At 43.7% G+C, this 24,194-nt stretch overlaps 1 protein-coding gene across 3 annotated transcripts in view; it reads right to left on the bottom strand.

Annotated features, from left to right (window-relative positions):
• Positions 1-24,194, bottom strand: part of LOC120516726 (WD repeat containing planar cell polarity effector) — a 456,415-nt gene that overhangs the window by 134,212 nt on the left and 298,009 nt on the right. For all 3 annotated transcript variants that reach the window (XM_039738613.1, XM_039738612.1, XM_039738614.1), the window contains exon 8: positions 20,621-20,735. In XM_039738613.1, coding sequence (XP_039594547.1) covers positions 20,621-20,735 — 115 coding nt within the window. The remainder of the gene's footprint in view (positions 1-20,620; positions 20,736-24,194) is intronic.

Genomic DNA, 24,194 nt, shown 5'->3' with positions numbered 1-24,194 from the left:
GGATGTTGGACCTATCGTTTAAACTCAATCATCAAAATGACTTGTCTTAGTCATCACAACTACTTTCTGTTTCCAGTTAAATGAATTATTTAGGCCTATGTTTTGAAATGTTGATGCTTTTCCTTGAGTCTTTAAGATTAACAGAAGTGTGTTTTTTAAAGGGTGGTGCTGTTTCTCAATGACTGGTGTGAAAGTAAGTCTTCTCTTATGAAGACACCATTTGACATGCTAGCCGCGACCTCAGTACGTTAATGTGCTGACATCCTGGTGTTTCTTTCAACCCTCCTGTGTGCAAATCGAACACAGTGTATGAAGTTTTTGCTATAGTCAATGTATGTGTTGAAAAAATGTAACAAATATTAAAGATAATTTAGAATTATCAAGAAAAATTTGAATTCAATCAAGCCATATGATACACAGTTTCAAAAGCAGCCAGCTAAATTAAACAAATAATCCATTGAACTGGAAATGATTTATGCCAGTAAATGAAACAGCCTGAACATTAACTTAACTTGTTTAAAAGTGCTGTCCAGTTAATTGTTTAATAAAAGCTGCTTATAAAGTAGTAGTAGTAGTAAAATAGCACATTTAAGATAAACTAAAACTGTTAGGTAATAGTTGCTCTAGACAAATATGAAGTAGTTTTGTAACCAGGCATGTAAGCTATCATAGATGCCTATATATATATGAAAAATATCCTCTATCGCCAATATTTAAGGAGCTTCCTTTCACTATATATCTGTAAAGTTTCTGACCTCAGCTTATACTGATGCGTCTATTTGTTTTTAACTCTTGAGTCAGTGCTGTGTTTTCATTATCCAATTTGACTTCTGTCTATACAAGACTTCCAAGCACTAGGATCTGTACCTAAAAATTCAGACAATGTAATTCTTCTCCACTAGATCGCAGAATATTCCATATGGTTGTGTAAAACTGCATTCATGGTTTGACATGAAGTTACTTCAAAAAGGGCTTTGTAATGTCTTATGGTGTGAAGATTTAACAAGCACCCAGGTTTTCATATCCCTTGGTGAAGGGTTAAAAATATAATTACATGTGTATATCGCTTTTGTAGCTACTTAAAGCACTTTACTTAGACAATGGGTGCTCATTTCAACCATTACAAATGTACAGCATCCAGCTGGATGGTGTGATGGCAGCCACTTTTGTGCCAGGACCTTCACCACGCATTGGTTATTAGGTTGTGAAGGGGTAAGAGAGACAGACAATAAGAGATAAGGGATGATTAGATTAGATGGACTTTGTTAATACCATGGAGAATTTCAGATACATTAGGCAGCAGAAATATGAAAAACAATGATACAGACTCACAGGTCAGATAATACAACCAATCAATCAATAAATTGATAAGTAAATAAAAAAATAAAAGTAAACTTAATGAGTACATAAGGTGGAAGCATTGACTTGCTTGATCACAGTGGGTAGAAAAGACCCCCAGAGGTGCTTCTCAGCACACAATGGTGGAATGAGCCTGTCGCTAAATGTGTTCCAAGAGAGCGCCTCCTGGAGGGGATGGGGGGGATTTTTCATGATGGCAGTTTAGTCAGGACATGCTGTTTTCAAAAGATGATGAGGGATCTTTTATGAATCTTGCTTTGCATTTTATTCCTTTTAAGTTTTATTTTTCTTTAGTTTGGATTGATTTTAAAGTAGGTTGTTGTATCTGTTATATTATTATTATTGTCTGAATGTGTAGTATGCTGGTATAATGTTCTACTTTTTGGAAATAAAAAAAACAAATAAAAAAGCACCCAGACAATTGTTTTCTCCGCCATAATTTCTAATTTCTAACATTTCAGCCATGGAAGATTCAACATCATTACATTTTCTTTCTATTTTTCTCAATGATACTAAGCCTGCTTTATTGGTGTTTTCAAATAACTTATTCTTGATTTACTCAGAACGTTCTTTTGCCTGCGGTTTTGGTTCAAAACAAATCTGACTAGTGAATTCCAACTGGAAGGCAAGCCCATAGACATTCTGAGTCTACAAGCAGAGGGGGACACCAGTCTGCTACTAATTTAGGTGTCTTCTGTTGTGTTCTGGTTTTTTTTTTGGTTATGGTTTAGAAGGATTTATAAAACCATTTCAACTTAGACACTATAAAGGCTTATTTGTTGGCATGATGAAACAACCATAATTACATTCATTAAAATTCCATGTTAAAATTTTACCCATTTTCTGAAGTGGCTTTTTAATTTCAGTTTATGGGAAGCGAAACCTATTTGTGCTGCAGTGGGTGTAAGGAAGGAACCAATAACAGATGTGATTTCAGTAAAGTGCAGGAATACATCAGGAAACAGTAGCAAATGAGAAACAATTCACATGTGAGAAGGAAGACATTTTCCACAGAGCAAACCAGCAATATACTTCCTATCTGTTAGCTAGCAAGCTATGCAGACAGAGTAAGGAGCTGTCCATCATTGTTTCAGCACTCTTTGCCAGTGGGCACAACCACTCTACAGGAAAGAAACATATAATATGGGCATTGTTTAGGAATGTGGACCATGCAAAATGAAACCGATCAGTGAAAACCCAAGGGGCTCATGGCTATTGGTCTTAGAGTTTCCTGTCAGTAGTTTGTCAGGCTGAGCTTGAGCATTCTTGCTTATAAAGTTTCCATCTCCCATAAACCTAGAATTTCTTTGTTAATGCTAAAAATAATTGCATGCACTGCAAAAAATGAAATATAAGCAAGTGTTAGTGTTTATATCATGACATTAAATCTTGTTTTCCTTATTGTAAGAATTATTTACTTATCAACAATTTCTATTTACGATTATTTAGGTTATTTTAAGAAATCTTGTCAAGTAAATTGTAAATGCCCTTTTGACATATTTTTTTTTTTGCAAAATAAAAGCAAAACAACTCCCATTTAAAGTTTTTTGTCTATTTTTTGCATATGCTTTTTTTGCAGTGGGTGCATTTATAGACTCAGAACATGGTATAACATGGTATTAGTACATAATTAATTTCCGTTTCACTCTTTGCTTGTGTCCCATTAAAATGTCTTTCATTAGCGTCTCAACTTTCACCTACACATTTGGTGTGTGTGTGTGTATGTGTGTCTTAGATGGTACATTCAATGGGATATGCTGCTGTTAAAACAAAAGGACTATAAAATCCTATAGAGGACAACAAGTGAAATCAGTATTTCTGTAGAAGACTAAAGATTACATAAAACTGCTCCATTATCTGCACTCCATATTTTTCATTTGGGATTATACTGCACATGCACACTGGCCATGTGTTGTAACAGGCATATCACTTTAGCAGTTATACATGCATACCATAATTAGTTATTCTGGATAATATGTGATCAGGGAATAAAATCCCTTACTGTTTTCAAGCTCTGTGTCCAGCTGGTAGTTCAGTAATCTTTATGATTATTAACTGCCACCATCAAAAGCCTGGGCAGCCCCACATACATTTAAAAAATAAGCAACATTCAATAAAGAATGGTGCTGTACAGTAACAGATTTACTATTGTGACAGATAGGGGGCACTGTCGTCCCCTTGAACCCTCAGATTAGACGCCAGACACCAGGTAAAAGTCCAATACTTGACTTTATTATTAATATACAGTGCACAAAGCACCCTCCACTTCACAATACTCATAAATTACAATAACAATAATCAATAACCAATCCTCCACTCCCAGACGCGTTGCCACCCTTCCACCCAGCTCAGCTCAACGACTGGGATCTCCCACTGTCCTTTTATATTATGTGACCCAGAAGTGCTTCCGAACCCTGACTCCATGTGACCTCCTAGCACTTCCAGGTCAGATGAAAACTCTTAGGAGGAAGTACGTCATTCCTCCTGTCGCTGTGACTAAGACATACTTCCAGGTTATAGGGCACGTAAGAGTCTCTGGGCCTCCCTGCAGCGTCCTCTGTTGGCCCCTGTAGTATCCAGTAGGGCTGTGGATGAAAACTCCATTGTCCATAATTCCCTGCTGGTATTCGGGGCAACTCCATGCTGCAGGGAGGGCTCCACCTGGTGGCCTGGGGGTATTGGCCGGGATCACTGGCTGGCCATATTCCACACTATATACATACGTACAGACAGACATATAAACATTTACTTTGTTACAGTGTCTTCAAATGCATTGTCTCTTGTATACTGAGCCCAAGGAGGTGAGGCCACCTGAGTACACAACTTAGCCCCACTGGAGTAAATTGAGAAGCTGACAGTCTTGCTAGTCTGTGACTTAGGAATTTGATTTATGTGTCTTGTTTGGATTTCCAGGTTTTGACCACTAGTTTGATTATAAGGTGCTGATATTTGACTTACTGCTTGATTGTTTTGTTTGCTTTATGTTTGCCTTTAGGGTAAAACCTATTTTATTCTTTTTCCTAGATTTCCTTTCTATGTCTCTTTTTTTGAAATTCTTTATAATAAATATTTTAAAAAATCTTCAATGAACTTTGATGGTTTTCTTGGACAGTCATTTTTTTTTAGCTTTCCCCCTCTTCTGTTTGAAGTTTAAAAATGTATCTCATTTTAAGGTTGTGTAAGCCTGAAAGCCAGCCTTGAAAGCTTGGGGGTGAGATCTTTCAAGTGCTTGCAGACAAGGAATAAGGGCTAGTTTGGCATCTGAGTGAATTTTTGAGACCTGCTCCCCTTTTTTTGCACCTCCTCGTGGAAGGATTTCACAACATTCTCTGAAATACCATATTTACAAATCTCCATAGGTGTGTAGTAGCCACTTGTTGAAAAAAGAGAAAACACTGTACTAATGTTTTTTTTACTGAGAAATCTGTGTGCTTGCAGGCCTTGTTGCCAACCCAAGCCGACAACAAAATGAGCTCTAGAATTATGGCTTAGGCCCATCCACACTACTACATTTTTATTTAAAAACACAGAAACTGGCCTCTGTTTTTACATTTTCTCAACAGTAGCCCAGCATTTTCAGCCTCTAAAAATGAAGATTTCTGAAATACTCTCCAAAACTAAACACTTTCATAAACATGCATCAGTGTTATGATGTAGATGGGTGAAAAGTGAGTTTTCCAGAAATGATACTCTGGTTGGTTTGTGCTTATTTTGTGGCCCTTCCCTGATTAGAATCTGGTCATTACAACATCACATTCACTGACTGGTCACATTTTACAGAAGAAAAACATATCCCGACAGAGCAGGCATAGAGGAGTTGTCTTCTACAGCACTTGTTGTATTGCTTACTGACCTGTAACCATCTAAATTGTATTTGAATGCTTCACATATGTGCATAAGGCAAACAATTTACTGGCCAGTACAATTTTGCAATAAATTTCATGGCCAGCATTGTTACCATTGTAATGAAAAATTCAGAGCCCTGTAAAAACCAGATTGTAAATATTTTACGGTAGTTGAAAGCCTCCCATCAATATTTATTACTTAAACTTGATAAGTTCAGTAATAAGGAGCACTTTTCACTTAAAAATTAATATGAAAGCAATTAACGAAATGGACAGGTTTAGAAAAGGGGTCTCCAACACATCACTCGCAAAATACCGGTAACACGCCAAAGGCTTAATGTATCCAACATAAATTGGAAAACTTGATTAGTCAAATTAGAGGTGGGCGATCTTTCCAAAAAATCATATCACGATCCTTCTAACACAAATTCACGACCCACAATCTGAATTGCAATCTATCTTTTCAATGTGGCATACACTTAAGAGAATATCCGGACTCAAACTCATCAAGACCTAAGTAACACTTTATTTTAAATATCAAGCAAAGCTGAATTCAATTGTTCTCTCGTTTGCTAGCTAAACGGAGTTAAGGAACACGCGCTGAAGCTGGAGAGTGAGTGAGGAAGGCCCCTCCCCTCAGCCCGTTGCCTTTTTCTCGGATTTGCGAAGTAAATTGGTACCTCAAGCAAACTATGATACATAGCAAAAAGAGAGAAGTCGCAAAATCAACCGGAATGTTCAAGCAAATTATAGAAAAAAAACAGATCTAAATCTGTTAAGTAGTTCTCTCGTGAAAAGCGGACAGACATACAGACAGAGAGACATTGGATTTTATATATTATATATTATTAAACTTTCAAAATAATGTGCAGTTAAAGTGTCAACAGCATTCTCAGCATTTCTAGAACTTAGTAGAGCCTGATAACTATAAGAATCTTCATCAAGCAGCTCTGAAAATGACTGCTTTGTTTGGGTCTCCATACCTCTGTGAGTCAGCCGTTTTTGGCATGAATGTCATAAAATCAAAGTTCAGAACAAGACTGACAGACGAACATTTAAATGACTCCATAAGAGTCAACCTAAGTGGCTCCACTCCACCGTACACCTGCCTCTCATGTTGACTCACTAAAAAACACATCACACGTGCAACTAGACATGTGAATAAAGTGACACAGTGACATGGAACAAAATGACAAATGAATAAGGAATATCTGTGTATTTGGAATTGCATTGTTTTGCTTTGACAGCATTCATGTTTTAATACAATAGCGTGAGATACACTAGAAAATGCATACAGACATTCAAAATGCACTTTTGCAGGTGAACTAAATATTATTTGTGATGTCTTAATGCAAAATGTGAGTTGTGGACACCAACATTTTGCAAATGTTCAGGCAAAACAAGCTTATTCAGTTTGTTTGGGTTGAAATAAGCTATGAGAATAAATGTTAGAAAACATGAGTAGCTCTCGGCCATTTTAATGTTGTAACAGTAGCTCTTAGGGGAATAAAGGTTGGAGACCCCTGGTTTAGAGTGTAACCAAGCTCACAAGAACAAAGGATAGAGACACAAAAGCACAATGCAGCAAAGCGAAGATACAGACACAAGCACGCACGCATTTATTTATTTCCTCTATTGGGTTACTTTTACAAGTGTTGTTTGGTACAGGATGTACTCCGATTTGACTGCTGTGAACGCTGGCCCCGGCACAGACAGACGGACAACATTTTCTCACCCATCACACTGTTTATTTACACTATGTACAATAATCATGAAAGTCATGTGCACTCACAACCCCAGTGCCTCCAGCACTGATTCCCCCAAGTCCAGGGCCCACAGTTCTGTGCCTTACTTCCTGGCCGCCTCCTGTCCTCGCTCTCCAGCTCAGTCCGCTTCCTCCCGACTTCCACCCATGACTGGAGGGAGGCGGCCCCTTAAATAAGGCTCCCGGATGAGCTCCAGGTGTTCTGTCCTTAGCCACGCCCCAGCGTGGCGGAAGTGTCGGCTGTCTTCCTGGCAGCTCTCCGGGTGCCACACAAAGTCTTCCCCCCGGCACTTCCTGGTGTGGCGGAAGTGCGGGCTCCCGGGATAATTAGGCACCGGGGCGCCGCCTGGCGGTGGCCACGGGTCCCTACAGGGCTGGGCTTCGAAGCCCTGTACCCGAGGCCCCTGCCTAACCAGGACGGACGCCCCCACTCTGTCTGGAGGAGGCACTCGCCCTCCTCCGGTCCTCCAAGGCGTCCCGGCCGGGCTCCAGCCCGACCGGCAACCGCGGGATAAACCGGCATCGGGCGCCGCCTGGCGGTGACCACGGGCCCCTACAGGAAGGGCTTCCATGCCCTCAACCCGTGGCCCCCAACAGAACCAGGACGGACGCCCCCTCGCGGTCTGGAGGAGGCACAAGCCCTCCTCCCGTCCTCCTGGGCGTCCCAGCCGGGCTCCAGCCCCGGCCGGGGGCCACAGTGCCCCACCGCTAGCGAGGACACGTGGGTCCGAACGGCACAACCCGAAAGGGCAGCACATCCCCAGCGAGGGTCCTACTATGTCCCCAGGGTCCAACACGGCACCCTGGGACATCTGTCTTCGGCACCCTCGCCGCGCAAACGTCCCCCTGTGGTCTGCGCCGCTCTGCTTCGCTGTTCCCCCAGCGGGTCACTGTAAACCTCCCGGTGTGGAGCACTCCAGCGAGCGCCCGTTCCAGGAGGGCAGGTCCCTGTCGGCGTCGGCCTCAGCGCTCGTCGGGGCTTGGCCTGTAAAATAAAGGAACAGAGGGCCAGAAGCACAGCCAGGACACTCACCCGGCGCCCGTCGGTCTCCGTACCGACCGTGCTCCTGCCCCCTCCGACAGCCCCAACTTGCCTGCTGAAGTCCTCCGCCGCAGGTTCCATGCCCGTCTGCTCGCCGGCCTCGGGACCGCTCGCAGGCAGCTCGCCCAGCCGCCCAGGGATCTCCTCTGTCCATCCAGAGGGCGGCCCTTCTCTGGGCAGCGCACCCAGCGCCGCGTCCTCTCCTATCGGAGGAACCGGCATTCACCCGCCGGTTCCTCCTTCTTTTCTTGACGCGCTGGCGGTCTGGGTCTGAGCACAGCGAAACCTCAAAACCAGCCCCGTCTGCGTCCCGGCAGAGCGACAGGTGACAGCCGCGGACTTGGAGCGCAGGGCGCTAGGACCCAGGGCACTCAGCAGCCCGATCCTACCAGCCCCTGCATGTTCGAGCTCCTCGCCTCGCTAGCCGTCTGCACGCGGCGTCTGCTGTCGGGAGGTTGCTTACTTGAGCTGATCGTCCGTAAACGGTCACAGCCATGTTCGGCAAACCCCCCCACTTGCTTTACGGGGACGGTAATACTCACCACCCCCGCCGTGTTCTGCCGGCCTCCGGTTCCAGCGCCGCGCCGATCCTCCGTCTCACGCGGCGTCTCTCCCGACGCGACCGCCTTTCCCGTCAGCTGCTCACACTGGCGGCGAGAACACGTAACAACTCCTCTAAAGGCGGCTTGGCGGGCGAAGGACTCCTCCGACACACGCCGAGCGCTGGTGGAGAGAGAGACAGGCGTCGGTGGGCTTACCTGTCCATCAGCTCCACGCGACGCCTGCCTCCTCTGGGCCACTCCCTCTGGCCCAATCGGGTCTCGGTTTGGGCACGAGACTGGCGGTCCTTGGGCCGCCTCTATCCAATCATCGGCGGGCACGCAAGACACACCGCCAATCCGTGCCTGTCAGCGGGCGGGACCTCCGGCCCGCGGCCATCTTGCCTCCCCTGCTCCGAGTGCGGAGACGTGCCTCTTCGCCGCGTTGTGACTGCGGCGATTCCTTGAGCCGCAGCGGCTCCGAATCCGCAGCCTTCTTCGCTGCCTCCGTCGCCGCGCTGCCGACAGGCCCGTGGCCCGCGTGCCTCTGCCACGACGCGGATCCGTTCGTCCCTCCCTGTCAAAACAAAGGTAAGTCCGACCCCGAAGGGCCGATGATTGCAGGGCAGGGCACTCACCTCCCGAATCCCGTCATGCCTCGGCCCCTGCCTTGGTGTGGCCTTCAGCGAAGCAACGCCGGCCTGGCTGTCCGCCCGACAGTGCGGCTGGAGCTCGCTGCGCTCGGCGGTGTCGAGTCCTCCTCCGCACCGGGAAAGCCATCCCGCTGTCCGCGGCGGTCTCTGGGCGAACGCTCCCGCGGGTTGTGCGGCGCTCCGCGGCCAGTGTGTGGGTTCCGCTGCTGCGCCGGGCCGTTCACAGAAATTTGTTTGAATGCAGGTCCCGCCTTGCACCAGGCGGAGCATCCTGCCGACTACGCCACTGTGAAAGCTGGCCCCGGCACAGACAGACGGACAACATTTTCTCACCCATCACACTGTTTATTTACACTATGTACAATAATCATGAAAGTCACGTGCACTCACAACCCCAGTGCCTCCAGCACTGATTCCCCCAAGTCCAGGGCCCACAGTTCTGTGCCTTGCTTCCTGGCCGCCTCCTGTCCTCGCTCTCCAGCTCAGTCCGCTTCCTCCCGACTTCCACCCATGACTGGAGGGAGGCGGCCCCTTAAATAAGGCTCCCGGATGAGCCCCAGGTGTTCTGTCCTTAGCCACGCCCCAGCGTGGCGGAAGTGTCGGCTGTCTTCCTGGCAGCTCTCCGGGTGCCACACAAAGTCTTCCCCCCGGCACTTCCTGGTGTGGCGGAAGTGCCGGGCTCCCGGGATAATTAGGCACCGGGGCGCCGCCTGGCGGTGGCCACGGGTCCCTACAGGGCTGGGCTTCGAAGCCCTGTACCCGAGGCCCCCTGCCTAACCAGGACGGACGCCCCACTCTGTCTGGAGGAGGCACTCGCCCTCCTCCGGTCCTCCAAGCGCCCCGCCGGGCTCCAGCCCGACCGGCAACCGCACGGGATAAACCGGCATCGGGGCGCCGCCTGGTGGTGACCACGGGCCCCTACAGGGAAGGGCTTCCATGCCCTCAACCCGTGGCCCCCAACAGAACCAGGACGGACGCCCCCTCGCGGTCTGGAGGAGGCACAAGCCCTCCTCCCGTCCTCCTGGGCGTCCCAGCCGGGCTCCAGCCCCGGCCGGGGGCCACACTGCTTAGAATCAATCATCTTGCAAATGAACATAGAGGTGATCACTTTTTTCTTTTTTAAGTGTTGCTTTAACATTTGCAGTGTGTATATTTAATAACAAGTTGACCACTACCAGTTCTGAAGACCATTACTTTCATTGTAATCAGCTCATTAACTTGAAGCAGGGGCAATTCACTGTGGCTTCTTTAATAATTTCTGTCTTTTTCTATGCCTGGATCTTGCTTCCAGAGACTTGCGTACACTAATACTTTTGAAAGTCAATAAAACACAAGCGATTCTGATTTTCACTGGGCTCTGAATTTTTCACCTCACTGTTCCTTTCTGCCAGATACGCACATGCCCAGTGCAAGTAAACATCCATATCATGCGTTTTCGCTAGTATTAGTGTGGACAGTGATACTTTTGTAAAAGATGTGAAAACACTAGTATTAACAGAGATTGCTTTCATTTAAAATGTAGTAGTGTGGACATGGCCTTAGTAGCTGGATCTCTGCTAGGGTACAGGCTATGTCAAGGCCTAGATCCTCTTCCTCAATTTTTACCTCAGTAAAAAGTCTTCAGTTTTCTCTGTGAAATATGTGATACCTTTAGCAGAATCAATTTCATTGATAGTAGTAAGCATTTTTCTAATTCATTCTTATGCTATCTCATTTACCTTCACCTCCTGCACAGACGTATTGAATTAAGCATGAGCAACCTACAGAAGACAACTCACCAATCAAAACACAGTACAGGCTAGAGCCCACCCTCTCAACTTTGACGAGTGAAAGTGACAGTTTTATTTCAAGACATATTTCATGATGTATTTGGAGGAATATTATAGACAAAATAAAACAAATTAATACATAAGCAACAAAAAACATTTTTGACACATTTACAGCATTTATTTATACTCACATTTCACAGTACTTTTATTTATTTATTTTATTTGTCTGAAATATTTCTCCATACAGTAATGCAGTTAAAAGTGACTCTCTGCTTGATAAAGTTTTGGCAATGTGAGATGACAGACTGGGACATGAAAGACCTGTTCTCATGTCAACCTCTTCATATTTGGAATCTTCTTATACTCAATAGAAGTAATTAAAAATCCTACTTATGACTTGTTCTGATAAAAAAGAACTGATTTGTCACACAAGGAGATTTTTCTTCTACTTTGCACTAAGAGCTGAACGAATACGTGTATTTAAACATGACCTGCTGTATTTGCACAGACAAAAAAGAAATTGCACCTGTTGAACTGGAGTTATCTGCCCAGTGAGATTCCAGCCCTTGGGCACTGTCTGCTCTTTGGTATACTGGCCTTCTAGCAGTCTGTCCTTAGCCTTGCCTGCCGGGTGAAACTGGGGCCTTTGACCGGGTCTCGCTCTCTCTCACTCTCTTTTTTTAAATGTCGGTATGCTGCAATCAGTGCATTAAATACTTCAGAATTTCCAGTTGTAACTGACCTTTACCTCTGCAGTGTTGCTTTTTAGTTGTATGTGATCAGGGTATGACCTGGCTAAATGAAGTAAAGAATCTGATTGAGAAAGAGTAAGTGAGAGTCCAAACAGTTAAGAGCAAAACATGCACACAAGATTAGTCCTCTGTTAACACATAAGGAAGACCTCTGTGTGTGCACAAATGTAGGATGTCCAAATAAACGATTTCAAAATGTGAAACCAAATAGAATGAGATAAAGACAAAGGACCTGAATAAGTCTTATTGCGACCACCATTCATAGCATGGCAAACTTTAAAATGTGGTTCTACTTTCTTTCCTTGTTATGTCAATAAACACTGCAATGGTGGTTGCTACTGATGGTAACAATTCTTATTTGTAATAACCTCTTCTATCTATTTGCTAATCTGCTTATGCAGGACTGTGAGACGCTACATGCTCACACACACACACTACCTCACACACTCTGGATCAATTTACAGCAGCCAACCTACCTAATATGCGTGTCTGTGGAATGTGAGAGTAAAACTGGAGTACCGGGAGAGGAGCCTACACAGACACAGGGGGACCATGAAAACCCCACACAGAGGGTAAGTAGGTCAGTAGGTGGTTGATGTCAGATTTGTTTTCAGGATAGGCAAAGTTTTCCACATCTCACATCTGTTAAATCTGGACTTGTGGGTGTTCACTCCAGCATTATGTGCTAAACTTAAACATTATACTGAGTTACTGCTTGGAATGTGTATATATGGTGACAAGGAAAGTATCTGTTTTTCTGCATTACTAGATATTTTATACAAATCTTCAACCCAAGCCTAACAAAAAAGAGACACTAACTAAGCATATAAAACAAAAATCTTGAAATGAAATTAAAAAATCAATGAAGAAATCACCATTCAGTGTGCAAAAGTAATTACCCTCACAGAACTTGATTACTGGATGACTGCTACCATGCATTTCCTGTAGTTAAGTAGTCTCTCATTTTGTCAGAAATGCTTCATCGCAGCGATATTTGTAGATTTTCAAAGCAATATCTGCTCATTTTAGGTCCGTCCGTAACATCTCAGTGACATTTAAGTCTGAATCAAAATACTACTTTTCCCTTTAACAATTTTGACATAACTTGGATGATTGTTTTGGACAGTTTCCATTGTTATGATTAGAGCCACAAAATGTGAAAAGGAAAGGGATGGAGAAAAACAATGGCCACTTTAAAAACATAATTAAATATTTTTGTTATCGAACAAAGTTAAATAAAAAAAATAGATACCGTTAATTCAAAACAAAATGCAAAAATGGATAATAATTAAATACAAGCAAAGTAAGTGTAGGTGAATCAATAAACTAATACAAAGTAATGAAAAATGGAAAGCACTCAACAGAGAGGCAAAAAGACAGAAAATATAGATTAAAAAACAAGACAGAGGGGAAAAAAATAAAAGTTTAGAGTATATACAAAATAGTCAGAAAAAGACAAAATATAAAAAATAGCATACAAATTGAAAAAAGCAAAGGTCAAAAAGGTTAAAAAAGACAAAAAATACAAATAACTAAGGCAGTCCAAAATTCTAGATCTTTTTTTGTTATTATGTAAATATGGTTAATATTGTTACTGTCTGTTTATTATTTAGTTTTTATGTATTATGCATTTTCCTATGTTCTTTATGTTTTTTGGGTGGTAATCCAAGAAGCGAAACCACACTGACATCGCTGCTGCTGGGACTGCTTTACAAATTTATATTCAGGCAGTAGAGATGGCCCAGTAGTAGTTCATTAACTGTGTAGGAGTATTTTGGACTAAAGTTTCTTTTAAAGAAATGTATTGAGTTTGTGGTTATCATAGATTTTATTGCTTTGTCTTCAGATTCTGAGAACTGGAATTAGACTTGACAGCGTTGGGCTGCCATTTTTGCTTCATCTTTGCCTTTTTGTGCTTCTTTTTTGTTTATACAGTATATAAAAAAGAGCACAAAAAGGCAAAGATGAGGCAAAATGGCATATAAAAATTATTTATAAAGATTGTTTGCCTCATCTCTCAAGCCACAGGTTTCAGCATACTGAATTTAGTCTGCCGTTTAACTCTGCAGGTCTCTCATCCTACAAATTACCCTTCGATTGCTCCTTGTTAATTCTTAGTAATTTAAAATTTAAACTCCTCTAATATTTCACCATTGATCAAGTCTTGATATAGTAAAGAATCCTAAAAATGTTTATCACTTCTTACTGGTGTCACACACATGCACTTAGGAGATAATGTAAAGGCTGATATGAATGTAATTACATTCCTAACCAGTGGTTGGCACTGTTGCCTAATGCCTTTTCTCTTCCTTCCACTGCAGAAGCAGTGATTGACATCACTTCTGGTTCCTGACCAGCTGAAAACTGGCTCTGATGCCATCTTGGGCAGATGAAGAACATCTCAAATCTTAATGACACTTTTATTTTGATTTTGTATTTAATTTACAGATTGACAATTGTATGGGATCACCATGGTGCCCCTACACTTTATCTGTGTTTCTTTCTGTTTATTACATTGGAGAGTATTTTCTTTTTATTAATAAGCTACAATTTCCACTATTGACTTACATGTTCATATTGTATAGTTCCACAACGCCTGTGGATCATCAAAGTGCATTTTGGAAAACTAGTAAACATTCATGATCTTTTAGGAGAACAATGGTTTTTGCTTTGCTTCTCTGCCATAAGTCCCATTTTTACTCTGTGTCTTCGTGATCCTGGAGTCACAAACAGGGATCTTAGCTTGTCCTTTGTGACTTTAAAAATATTTCCCTGCTTGGCAACACAGTTACACCTGAGAAAACAGACAACTGTCAAATTTTCTCTATTTGAACAACGCAGCCCAGTGTATGCTAATCCTTTCCAGGTTGATAGGCATTAATAACTGTTTTCTTGAATCTTTCAGAAAAGAGCCTTTTTTGTGGTATGTTAGGCCAACACCTTAACTATAGTTGTAAGGGACAAGACTGATCTAAATCAGGGTCTATTCAACTATTCAACCACTGTCCATAATTAACTTTTAATTGGGTTTCATCCACAAGGGAGGAGCAATGACGTTTTCACAACTGAATACTACATATTTAATTACCATGAACACTAAACAAATAAAAGCAGCAGCAAACATTGGTTTAATTGTTTTACTCCTCTGCATAGCCCATTATCCCACCTGAAAAAGTATGATACAGACCAAATTCTTCGTAACATATGCAGTCATAGAGAAAAATATTTCATATTATGAATCGATTGATCTGAGAGCAGCTTTTTAAATCATAGGGCTAAAAGGAAAAAGTTTAGAACAATTACAAGGAATATTCATGTATACTACAGTACACACTCACATTAGTCACCAATTCATTTGACGTACAAGGAAATGGGATGTGCAAGGAAGCTGGAGTGCCCGGTGGAAACTTATTTCAACACAGAGAGAACATTTAGGTTCTGTACTGACTGTTAGCTGCCGATGAAACAATTATTTGTTAAGGTACAGTGTGCTGCAGATTTTTGTGAGCAGTCAAAGAAACTGGAAAATGCAAAATCAGCAATAACGAAGCTAGGACAAGCAAAATGGCAGAACTGGGAAATCAATAGAAACTGGCAACAAAGAACAAAAGGGCAAGACAAGAAGCAAAAGTCAAAACCAAAAGCAAAATCGAAACCAAACTTAGTGCTAGGGCCTACTTGTATTTCAAACTAACAACTCTAAAGATCTTTAGGACTAAGCTTTTATCCACTGAGAGATACTGCTAAGGACAGCGCCATATTTAACATTGTCTCACCCTTGCTAACAGAAATACGACAACTGCAATCATGTGGCACATCCAAAAGGCAATGCATAAACAATGAAAAACAAGATTGTAAAAATAAAAACTTTGTCAAAAACCAATCCAAACTAAAATTATGCTTCAAAATTGTAATCCTAATAATAAAAAAGACAGCTAAAGAAACAAACATACACATGAAAAGTGCAATAAAATCACTGAGGAAACATTAATGAGTAGTGAAGGACCAACTGTATAGTAGCAATAGGCAGCTTAGAAGTTCCTAGTTAGTATGAGGACCCAGTGAGAAGTCCTCTACACAGGTGAAGGAATAAAAGATCACAAGTATATGAGTAAAAATGCAAAGTAACTAAAAGAAATAAAGGAATTTGTAGGAGTTATTTACAGTAGCTGTAGTAGACTTTTTTTCTCTGTATTGAGTACAGTGAAATCTCCTACCTCCATTCAACATGTCACCCTCTCTCTACCACTATAATAAACAAGAATCTATGCTTTTGGAAAAGCATTCGGCACAAAAAAGAATGTCCTCTCCGTCTCACATTCACAAAAAGGGCTTTTAAGAGAACAAAGGTAGAGACCATGTCTAACCTTGAAGTTTAACCTATTTGCAGGCTTTCTTTCTAGCTATGACATTATAATGAGAATTAGTGCTGCACTAACTACAACCAAATACTTTAGACTATAAAAGCTATTAAGTGTGAATCTGATGGTATAAATGACCCATCCTGGTGTGGGAAACACAAAATATATATATAGTCTTCATCATGGCAGTACACAGGAAATGGACATTTTAGTAGCATTAACAAAAAAACTGGCTACAGGTATATGCTAAAAAGGCAGACATACATGCTTATTGGCTCTGAACTCTGTGGAAAAAAAATGTCTGGCCCTCATAACAATGTTTATTAAAATGCTGTCCTTCTCTGGCTCTCCCTGACTATTTTTTAAGCACCTTAATTTTTATTAGTCTTATCTCCAAGTTCTGCTACCTTTGTGCTCTTCCCTGACACATATATCAAAGGGTATCATCGTTGTCCAATGGTAAATTATGAGACTTCTAGTCACAGGGTATGTCAGACTTACAGATCACTGTTGCCGATCTCGTCACCTGATCATTTCAATTTAAATGACTGGTCATGTCATATTTAGTGATTGCCTGTTGACCTTCCAGCAGTCTTGCTTGGCCTTTTCTCTGACAGCCCATGAGGTAGAGTGAATTCACCTGCAATCTTAGACCTTTTTTTTGTCACTTTTGCAAGTCTACAGAAAACAATGAGACATCAGAAAGATGAACTCCCACATTCCTTACTCCTCAATGCTTCATTATAAGAATTGAACTTTCTGATGAGCTATCATTGGTTGTTAGCTCTTTTGAACACAAAGCCCATCCCTATGACTAACGATTAAAATCAAACCTTTATGATTTTATCAGAGTGAGCTGAAGACTAGTTGGAGTGAGTCACTGAGCAAGTTACATTATATGACCGGCTTTTTAGGAGTGCACAACCAACTTCCTCCAACTTGGTAAGATTATGTAATTGAGGGAATGACTTACAATTGCTGGGAAAGTCATTTAATGTGATATATCATTTAGCCTGAACTCCACATGGCCTTAATGTTTAATTCATTTACTCTTTTATCATTTATTTTTTTCCAATGCAGCTTAAAGTGCAGTAAAATAATTTCCATTTTACAGGAGCACTAGGTGTGACTAAAATAAAATGTATTACTCTGAAAAAATAACAAGAAGAGCAGAGAAGTCACACAGTGAGGGCCACTGATTACTGTCCCTTCCGGTGCAGCGACTATTAAACCGAGAAACTTTCGGCTGGGATTGTCTCATTCCAGAAAAAGCAGACCGCCGGGTGGAGCTCCAACCTGACGATTGTGAGTGCTCTACAGAGCCTTGCTTCAAACCCCAAACCCCACCAGGAGATACTGCCACTTGTTTCTGTTGTTTTGTGCCATTAAGCACCTGTTTACTTTATAGGACTTATTACAGTGCATCCGGAAAGTATTCACAGCGCATCACTTTTTCCACATTTTGTTATGTTACAGCCTTATTCCAAAATGGATTAAATTCATTTTTTTCCTCAGAATTCTACACACAACACCCCATAATAACAGCGTGAAAAAAGTTTACTTGAGGTTTTTGCAAATTTATTAAAAACAAAAAAATGAGAAAGCACATGTACATAAGTATTCACAGCCTTTACCATGAAGCTCCAAAATGAGCTCAGGTGCATCCTATTTCCCCCGATCATCACTGAGATGTTTCTACAGCTTAATTGGAGTCCACCTGTGGTAAAGTCAGTTGATTGGACATGATTTGGAAAGGCACACACCTGTCTATATAAGGTCCCACAGTTGACAGTTCAGGTCAGAGCACAAACCAAGCATGAAGTCAAAGGAATTGTCTGTAGACCTCTGAGACAGGATTGTCTTGAGGCACAAATCTGGGGGAGGTTACAGAAAAGTTTCTGCTGCTTTGAAGGTCCCCATGAGCACAGTGGCCTCCATCATCCATAAGTGGAAGAAGTTCGAAACCACCAGGACTCTTCCTAGAGCTGGCCAGCCATCTAAACTGAGCGATCGGGGGAGAAGGGCCTTAGTCAGGGAGGTGACCAAGAACCCGATGGTCACTCTGTCAGAGCTCCAGAGGTCCTCTGTGGAGAGAGGAGAACCTTCCAGAAGGACAACCATCTCTGCAACAATCCACCAATCAGGCCTGTATGGTAGAGTGGCCAGACGGAAGCCACTCCTTAGTAAAAGGCACATGGCAGCCCGCCTGGAGTTTGCCAAAAGGCACCTGAAGGACTCTCAGACCATGAGAAACAAAATTCTCTGGTCTGATGAGACAAAGGTTGAACTCTTTGGTGTGAATGCCAGGCATCATGTTTGGAGGAAACCAAGCACCACTCATCACCAGGCCAATACCATCCCTTACAGTGAAGCATGGTGGTGGCAGCATCATGCTGTGGGGATGTTTTTCAGCGGCGGGAACTGGAAGACTAGTCAGGATAAAGGGAAAGATGACTTCAGCAATGTACAGAGACATCCTGGATGAAAACCTGCTCCAGAACGCTCTTGACCTCAGACTGGGGCGACATTCATCTTTCAACAGGACAACGACCCTGTGAATGTCCTTGAGTGGCCCAGCCAGGGCCCAGACTTGAATCTGATTGAACATCTCTGGAGAGATCTTAAAATGGCTGTGCACCGACGCTTCCCATCCAACCTGATGGAGCTTGAGAGGTGCTGCAAAGAGGAATGGGCGAAACTGGCCAAGGATAGGTGTGCCAAGCTTGTGGCATCATGTTCAAAAAGACTTGAGGCTGTAATTGCTGCCAAAGGTGCATCGACAAAGTATTGAGCAAAGGCTGTGAATACTTATGTACATGTGATTTCTCAGTTTTTTTATTTTTAATAAATTTGCAAAAACCTCAAGTAAATTTTTTTCACGTTGTCATTATGGGGTGTTGTGTGTAGAATTCTGAGGAAAAAAATGAATTTAATCCATTTTGGAATAAGGCTGAAACATAACAAAATGTGGAAAAAGTGATGCACTGTGAATACTTTCCGGATGCACTGTATTTATTAAATGGGGTGAACTGGCTAGTGCTCCAACATTTCTTTGGCGGACATGTGTGTTCCCTTGATCGATGACAAGGGGTAATAAAAAATGAAAAAGACATGAAATTCCCATCAAGTGCTTTGTTTGTTTGTTTAGTGCATCATTAACCAACTCTGACACCCACTCTAGTCTGAATACTCCATGATTGAAAAAGATTGAAAATGTCACTTTAGTTTCCAAAATTGCAATATGCACTAACATTATTAACTTAATCCATTAAAAATAGAACAAACTACAGTCTGTGTGCTTTTCAGAAGACTTTCTAACTGGCACAACAAACTGCTGTTTACCCTTTCAATTGTTCTGATTTGGTGGCTGTCTACAAAAAAGTAGGTCTACAAAATTGATAGCTTCAGAATGCAGGGACTATTAGAGATTTTTCATATACCAAAACCCTTCAAGTGACCCGATTGTACTGTCTTTGCTGCACAATCAGAGCTCCTGCAAAGCCGGTCATACCACTGATCCAAACGACTGCTGCATTTTTCAGTTTTAGGTTGCCCACTCTGCATGTCTTCCTATCATGCCTGTTCATGGAGGTTCTTCTGCTTTAAAATTCCAGTGTAGTCTCTTTACTATTTTCTTTAGTGCCATGCAAAAATTTTAATATTCTTTCTAAACCTGTGTAACCAGAAGTGCTCCCCCTTTACTTCTCTGGACTTATCCACTCTGGACTTACTCTATGCTTGTGTCACCTCCTTCATGTGTACATTCATCACAAGATTTCACTCTTTGAGTACTTTGATTGTTAACTGCTTTGAAAAACACTTTGGAAAAGTGCTCCCAAAGATAGATGCTGTGTAAAATAAAGATTCATGTATTAATTAAGTGCTGCAACCTGTAATTAAACTAAATTAAAACCCACTTGAATATGTTTTAGAAATCTATAAGAATAGTACTTGTTAAAAGCTGCTGGACATGCTTAGCTATCAGCAATGACAAAATAAAAATAATTTACAGAAAAGATAAAAGTCAAAAAAGACACCAAATATGAATTGCTTCTTCAGAATGAAATACAACTTTATATTACCAATCATTTCAATTCAGGATCTAATTTAAGTAAGAGCATTTTAAGTCAGAAATCATTATAGGAGCACTGCAGCTTGCATGAAAATCTTGCTCAACAACTTCTTAGACACTCTAGCTGACATACTTAGGATGTTGTTTGACTTCAAAGCAGACATCATTTGTACACTTCAAGTGCTTTCTGTAGTCTAAGACCAAGGCACATGTGATAGAACCTCTTACAAAGACTTCTTCTCCCAGTGTGTATATTTATAAAAAGATTGTACAGGAACTAAAAGGGAAAAAAACCTCTCTAAAACTCTAAGTAGAGTCTCAAGGGTTGCAACTAGGGCATTACAAGCAATTACTTGGTGCTTGGGTGAATCCCTGGTGTCTGTAATTAGTCCACCTGTTGGCAGAGTATATTTTGGGCCTTAGCATTAAAACAGAAATACCATTAGCACATATGTGTAATTACCATCACTGATGGTGTCCGTGATGAGCTTCCCCACCAGAGTCCTGTCGATCGTCACCTTCCCCAGCTGAGGCCCTGAAAGGCTCAGAGAAACTAGCACACCTGAACCGAGGAAGAGCTGAAAGACAAAAAAGCAACAATTTCAAAAACACATCAGGTTGTGGAAATAAAGAGAGAGAGAGAGAGCATGCATCACCAAGGAAAAAATAACTGTAGCAAATGAACATTTCCATAATTAAACTATTAAAATAAATGAATGTTCAAGGCAGTTTTCTGTTCTAGATCATCTGAGAAAGGGAAAACAAATGGCACTTTTCATGCTTTTATTTTTTGTTAACCTGCTTTGGTTTTCTACATCTTACGATGCATGAAGTGACATTAACAATCACTACATATACAGTAGCTGGAGGACAGCACTAAGACATGGCCTCATGCATCCGGGACCCTGCGTTTGAACCTCATGGTTTGAACTTCATGCACAGATGTTGCATGGCGTGTCAAGTCACGTTTACTGTCATGGGCCCTTTGTACAATGATATTTTTACTTTCAGGTCTCCTCAGAACAGCTCAAAAAAATCAAATAAATATAAAATGTGTATTAGCAAGTATTATATAATTAAACACACTGTTTGTTATATCCTTTTTCTCCTGGTGCTTTGGTTTTCCTACTTTATCAACCAAAGACGTGCAGTAAGTTTAATTAGTAGTTCAAAGTTTGCCCTATATGAATGTGAGCGGAGCTGTGTGTGGAACCGGAGCCTGTAGTGGATGGTCCATAGCTGTTTCACACTGTACTGCCAGGATAGGCTCTAGCCCTTCATGACCCTGAAGTGGATTAATCCATCCATCCATCCATCCTCTTCCACTTATCCGAGGTCGGGTCGCGGGGGCAGCAGCTTAAGCAGAGAGGCCCAGACTTCCCTCTCCCCGGCCACTTCTTCCAGCTCTTCCGGAGAATCCCAAAGGCGTTCCCAGGCCAGCCGGAGACATAGTCCCTCCAGCGTGTCCTGGGTCTTCCCCGGGCCTCCTCCCGGTTGGGCGTGCCGGAACACCTCACCAGGGAGGCGTCCAGCAGGCATCCTGATCAGATGCCGAGCCACCTCATCTGACTCCTCTCAATGCGGAGGAACAGCGGCTCTACTCTGAGCCCCTCCCGGATGACTGAGCTTCTCACCCTATCTTTAAGGGAAAGCCCAGACACCCTGCGGAGGAAACTCATTTCAGCCGCTTGTATTAGCGATCTCGTTCTTTGGTCACTACCCATAGCTCATGACCATAGGTGAGGGTAGGAGCGTAGATCGACTGGTAAATTGAGAGCTTTGCCTTACGGCTCAGCTCCTTTTTCACCACGACAGACCGATGCAGAGCCCGCATCACTGCGGATGCCGCACCGATCCGCCTGTCGATCTCACGCTCCATTCTTCCCTCACTCGTGAACAAGACCCCGAGATACTTGAACTCCTCCACTTGGGTCAGGATCTCTCCCCAACCCTGAGAGGGCACTCCACCCTTTTGCGGCTGAGGACCATGCTCTCAGATTTGGAGGTGCTGATTCTCATCCCAGCCGCTTCACACTCAGCTGCGAACCGATCCAGAGAGCTGAAGATCACGGCCTGATGAAGCAAACAGGACAACATCATCTGCAAAAGCAGTGACCCAATCCTGAGTCCACCAAACCGGACCCCTTCAACACCCTGGCTGCGCCTAGAAATTCTGTCCATAAAAGTTATGAACAGAATCGGTGACAAAGGGCAGCCCTGGCGGAGTCCAACTCTCACTGGAAACGGGCTCGACTTACTGCGGCAATGCGGACCAAGCTCTGACACGGTTGTACAGAGACCGAACAGCTCTTATCAGGGGTCCGGTACCCCATACTCCCGGAGCACCCCACAGGATTCCCGAGGGACACGGTCGAATGCCTTTTCCAAGTCCACAAAACACATGTAGACCGGTCGGGCAAACTCCCATGCACCCTCAGGACTCTGCTAAGGGTGAAGAGCTGGTCCACTGTTCCGCGACCAGGACGAAAACCACACTGTTCCTCCTGAATCCGAGGTTGACTATCCGACGGACCCTCCTCTCCAGAACCCCGAATAGACTTTTCCAGGGAGGCTGAGGAGTGTGATCCCTCTATAGTTGGAACACACCCTCCGGTCCCCTTTTAAAGAGGGGACCACCACCCCGGTCTGCCAATCCAGAGGCACTGTCCCGATGTCCATGCGATGTTGCAGAGGCGTGTCAACCAAGACAGTCCTACAACATCCAGAGCCTTAAGGAACTCGGTATCTCATCCACCCCGGGGCCCTGCCACCAAGGAGTTTTTGACCACCTCGGTGACTTCAGTCCCAGAGATGGGAGAGCCCACCTCAGAGTCCCCAGGCTCTGCTTCCTCATTGGAAGGCATGTTAGTGGGATTGAGGAGGTCTTGAAGTACTCCTCCCACCGACCCTAACGCCCGAAGTGAGGTCAGCAGCGCACCATCCCCACCATATACGGTGTTGACACTGCACTGCTTCCCCTCCTGAGGCGCCGGACGGTGGACCAGAATCTCCTCGAAGCCGTCCAAAGTCGTTCTCCATGGCCTCCAAACTCCTCCCATGCCCGAGTTTTGCCTCAGCAACAACGAAGCGCGTTCGCTTGGCCTGCGGTACCTATCAGCTGCCTCCAGAGACCCACAGGACAAAAAGTCCTATAGGACTCCTTCTTCAGCTTGACGGCATCCCTCACGCGGTGTCCACCAACGGGTTCGGGATTGCCGCCACGACAGGCACCGACCACCTTGCGGCCACAGCTCCGTCAGCCGCCTCAACAATAGAGGCACGGAACATGGCCCATTGGACTCAATGTCCCCACCTCCCTCGGGGCGTGGTTGAAGTTCTGCGGAGGTGGGAGTTGAAGCTACTTCTGACAGGGGACTCTGCCAGCCGTTCCCAGCAGACCCTCACAACACGTTTGGGCCTACCAGGTCTGACCGGCATCTTCCCCCACCATCGAAGCCAACTCACCACCAGGTGGTGATCAGTTGACAGCTCCGCCCCTCTCTTCACCCGAGTGTCCAAGACATATGGCCGCAAGTCCGGACACACCACAAAGTCGATCATCGACCTGAGGCCTAGGGTGTCCTGGTGCCAAGTGCACATATGAACACCCTTATGCTTGAACATGGTGTTCGTTATGGACAATCCGTGACGAGCACAGAAGTCCAATAACAAAACACCGCTCGGGTTCAGATCGGGGGGCCATTCCTCCCAATCACGCCCTTCCAGGTCTCACTGTCATTGCCCACGGAGCATTGAAGTCTCCCAGCAAAACGAGGGAATCCCCAGAAGGTATGCCCTCTAGCAACCCCTCCAGGGACTCCAAAAAGGGTGGATACTCCAAACTGCTGTTCGGGCATACGCACAAACAACAGTCAGGACCCTTCCCCACCCCGGCGGAGGGAGGCCACCCTCTCGTCCACCGGGTAAACCCCAATGCACAGGCTCCAGTGGGGGCAATAAGTATGCCCACACCTGCTCGGCCCTCTCACCGGGGGCAACTCCAGAGTGGTAGAGAGTCCAGCCCCTCTCAAGGAGAT

The sequence above is a fragment of the Polypterus senegalus genome, chromosome 16 (genome assembly GCF_016835505.1).
Source record: "Polypterus senegalus isolate Bchr_013 chromosome 16, ASM1683550v1, whole genome shotgun sequence".
In the NCBI taxonomy this organism is placed as follows: domain Eukaryota; kingdom Metazoa; phylum Chordata; class Cladistia; order Polypteriformes; family Polypteridae; genus Polypterus; species Polypterus senegalus.
This window is presented reverse-complemented; position numbering and strand designations above follow the sequence as displayed.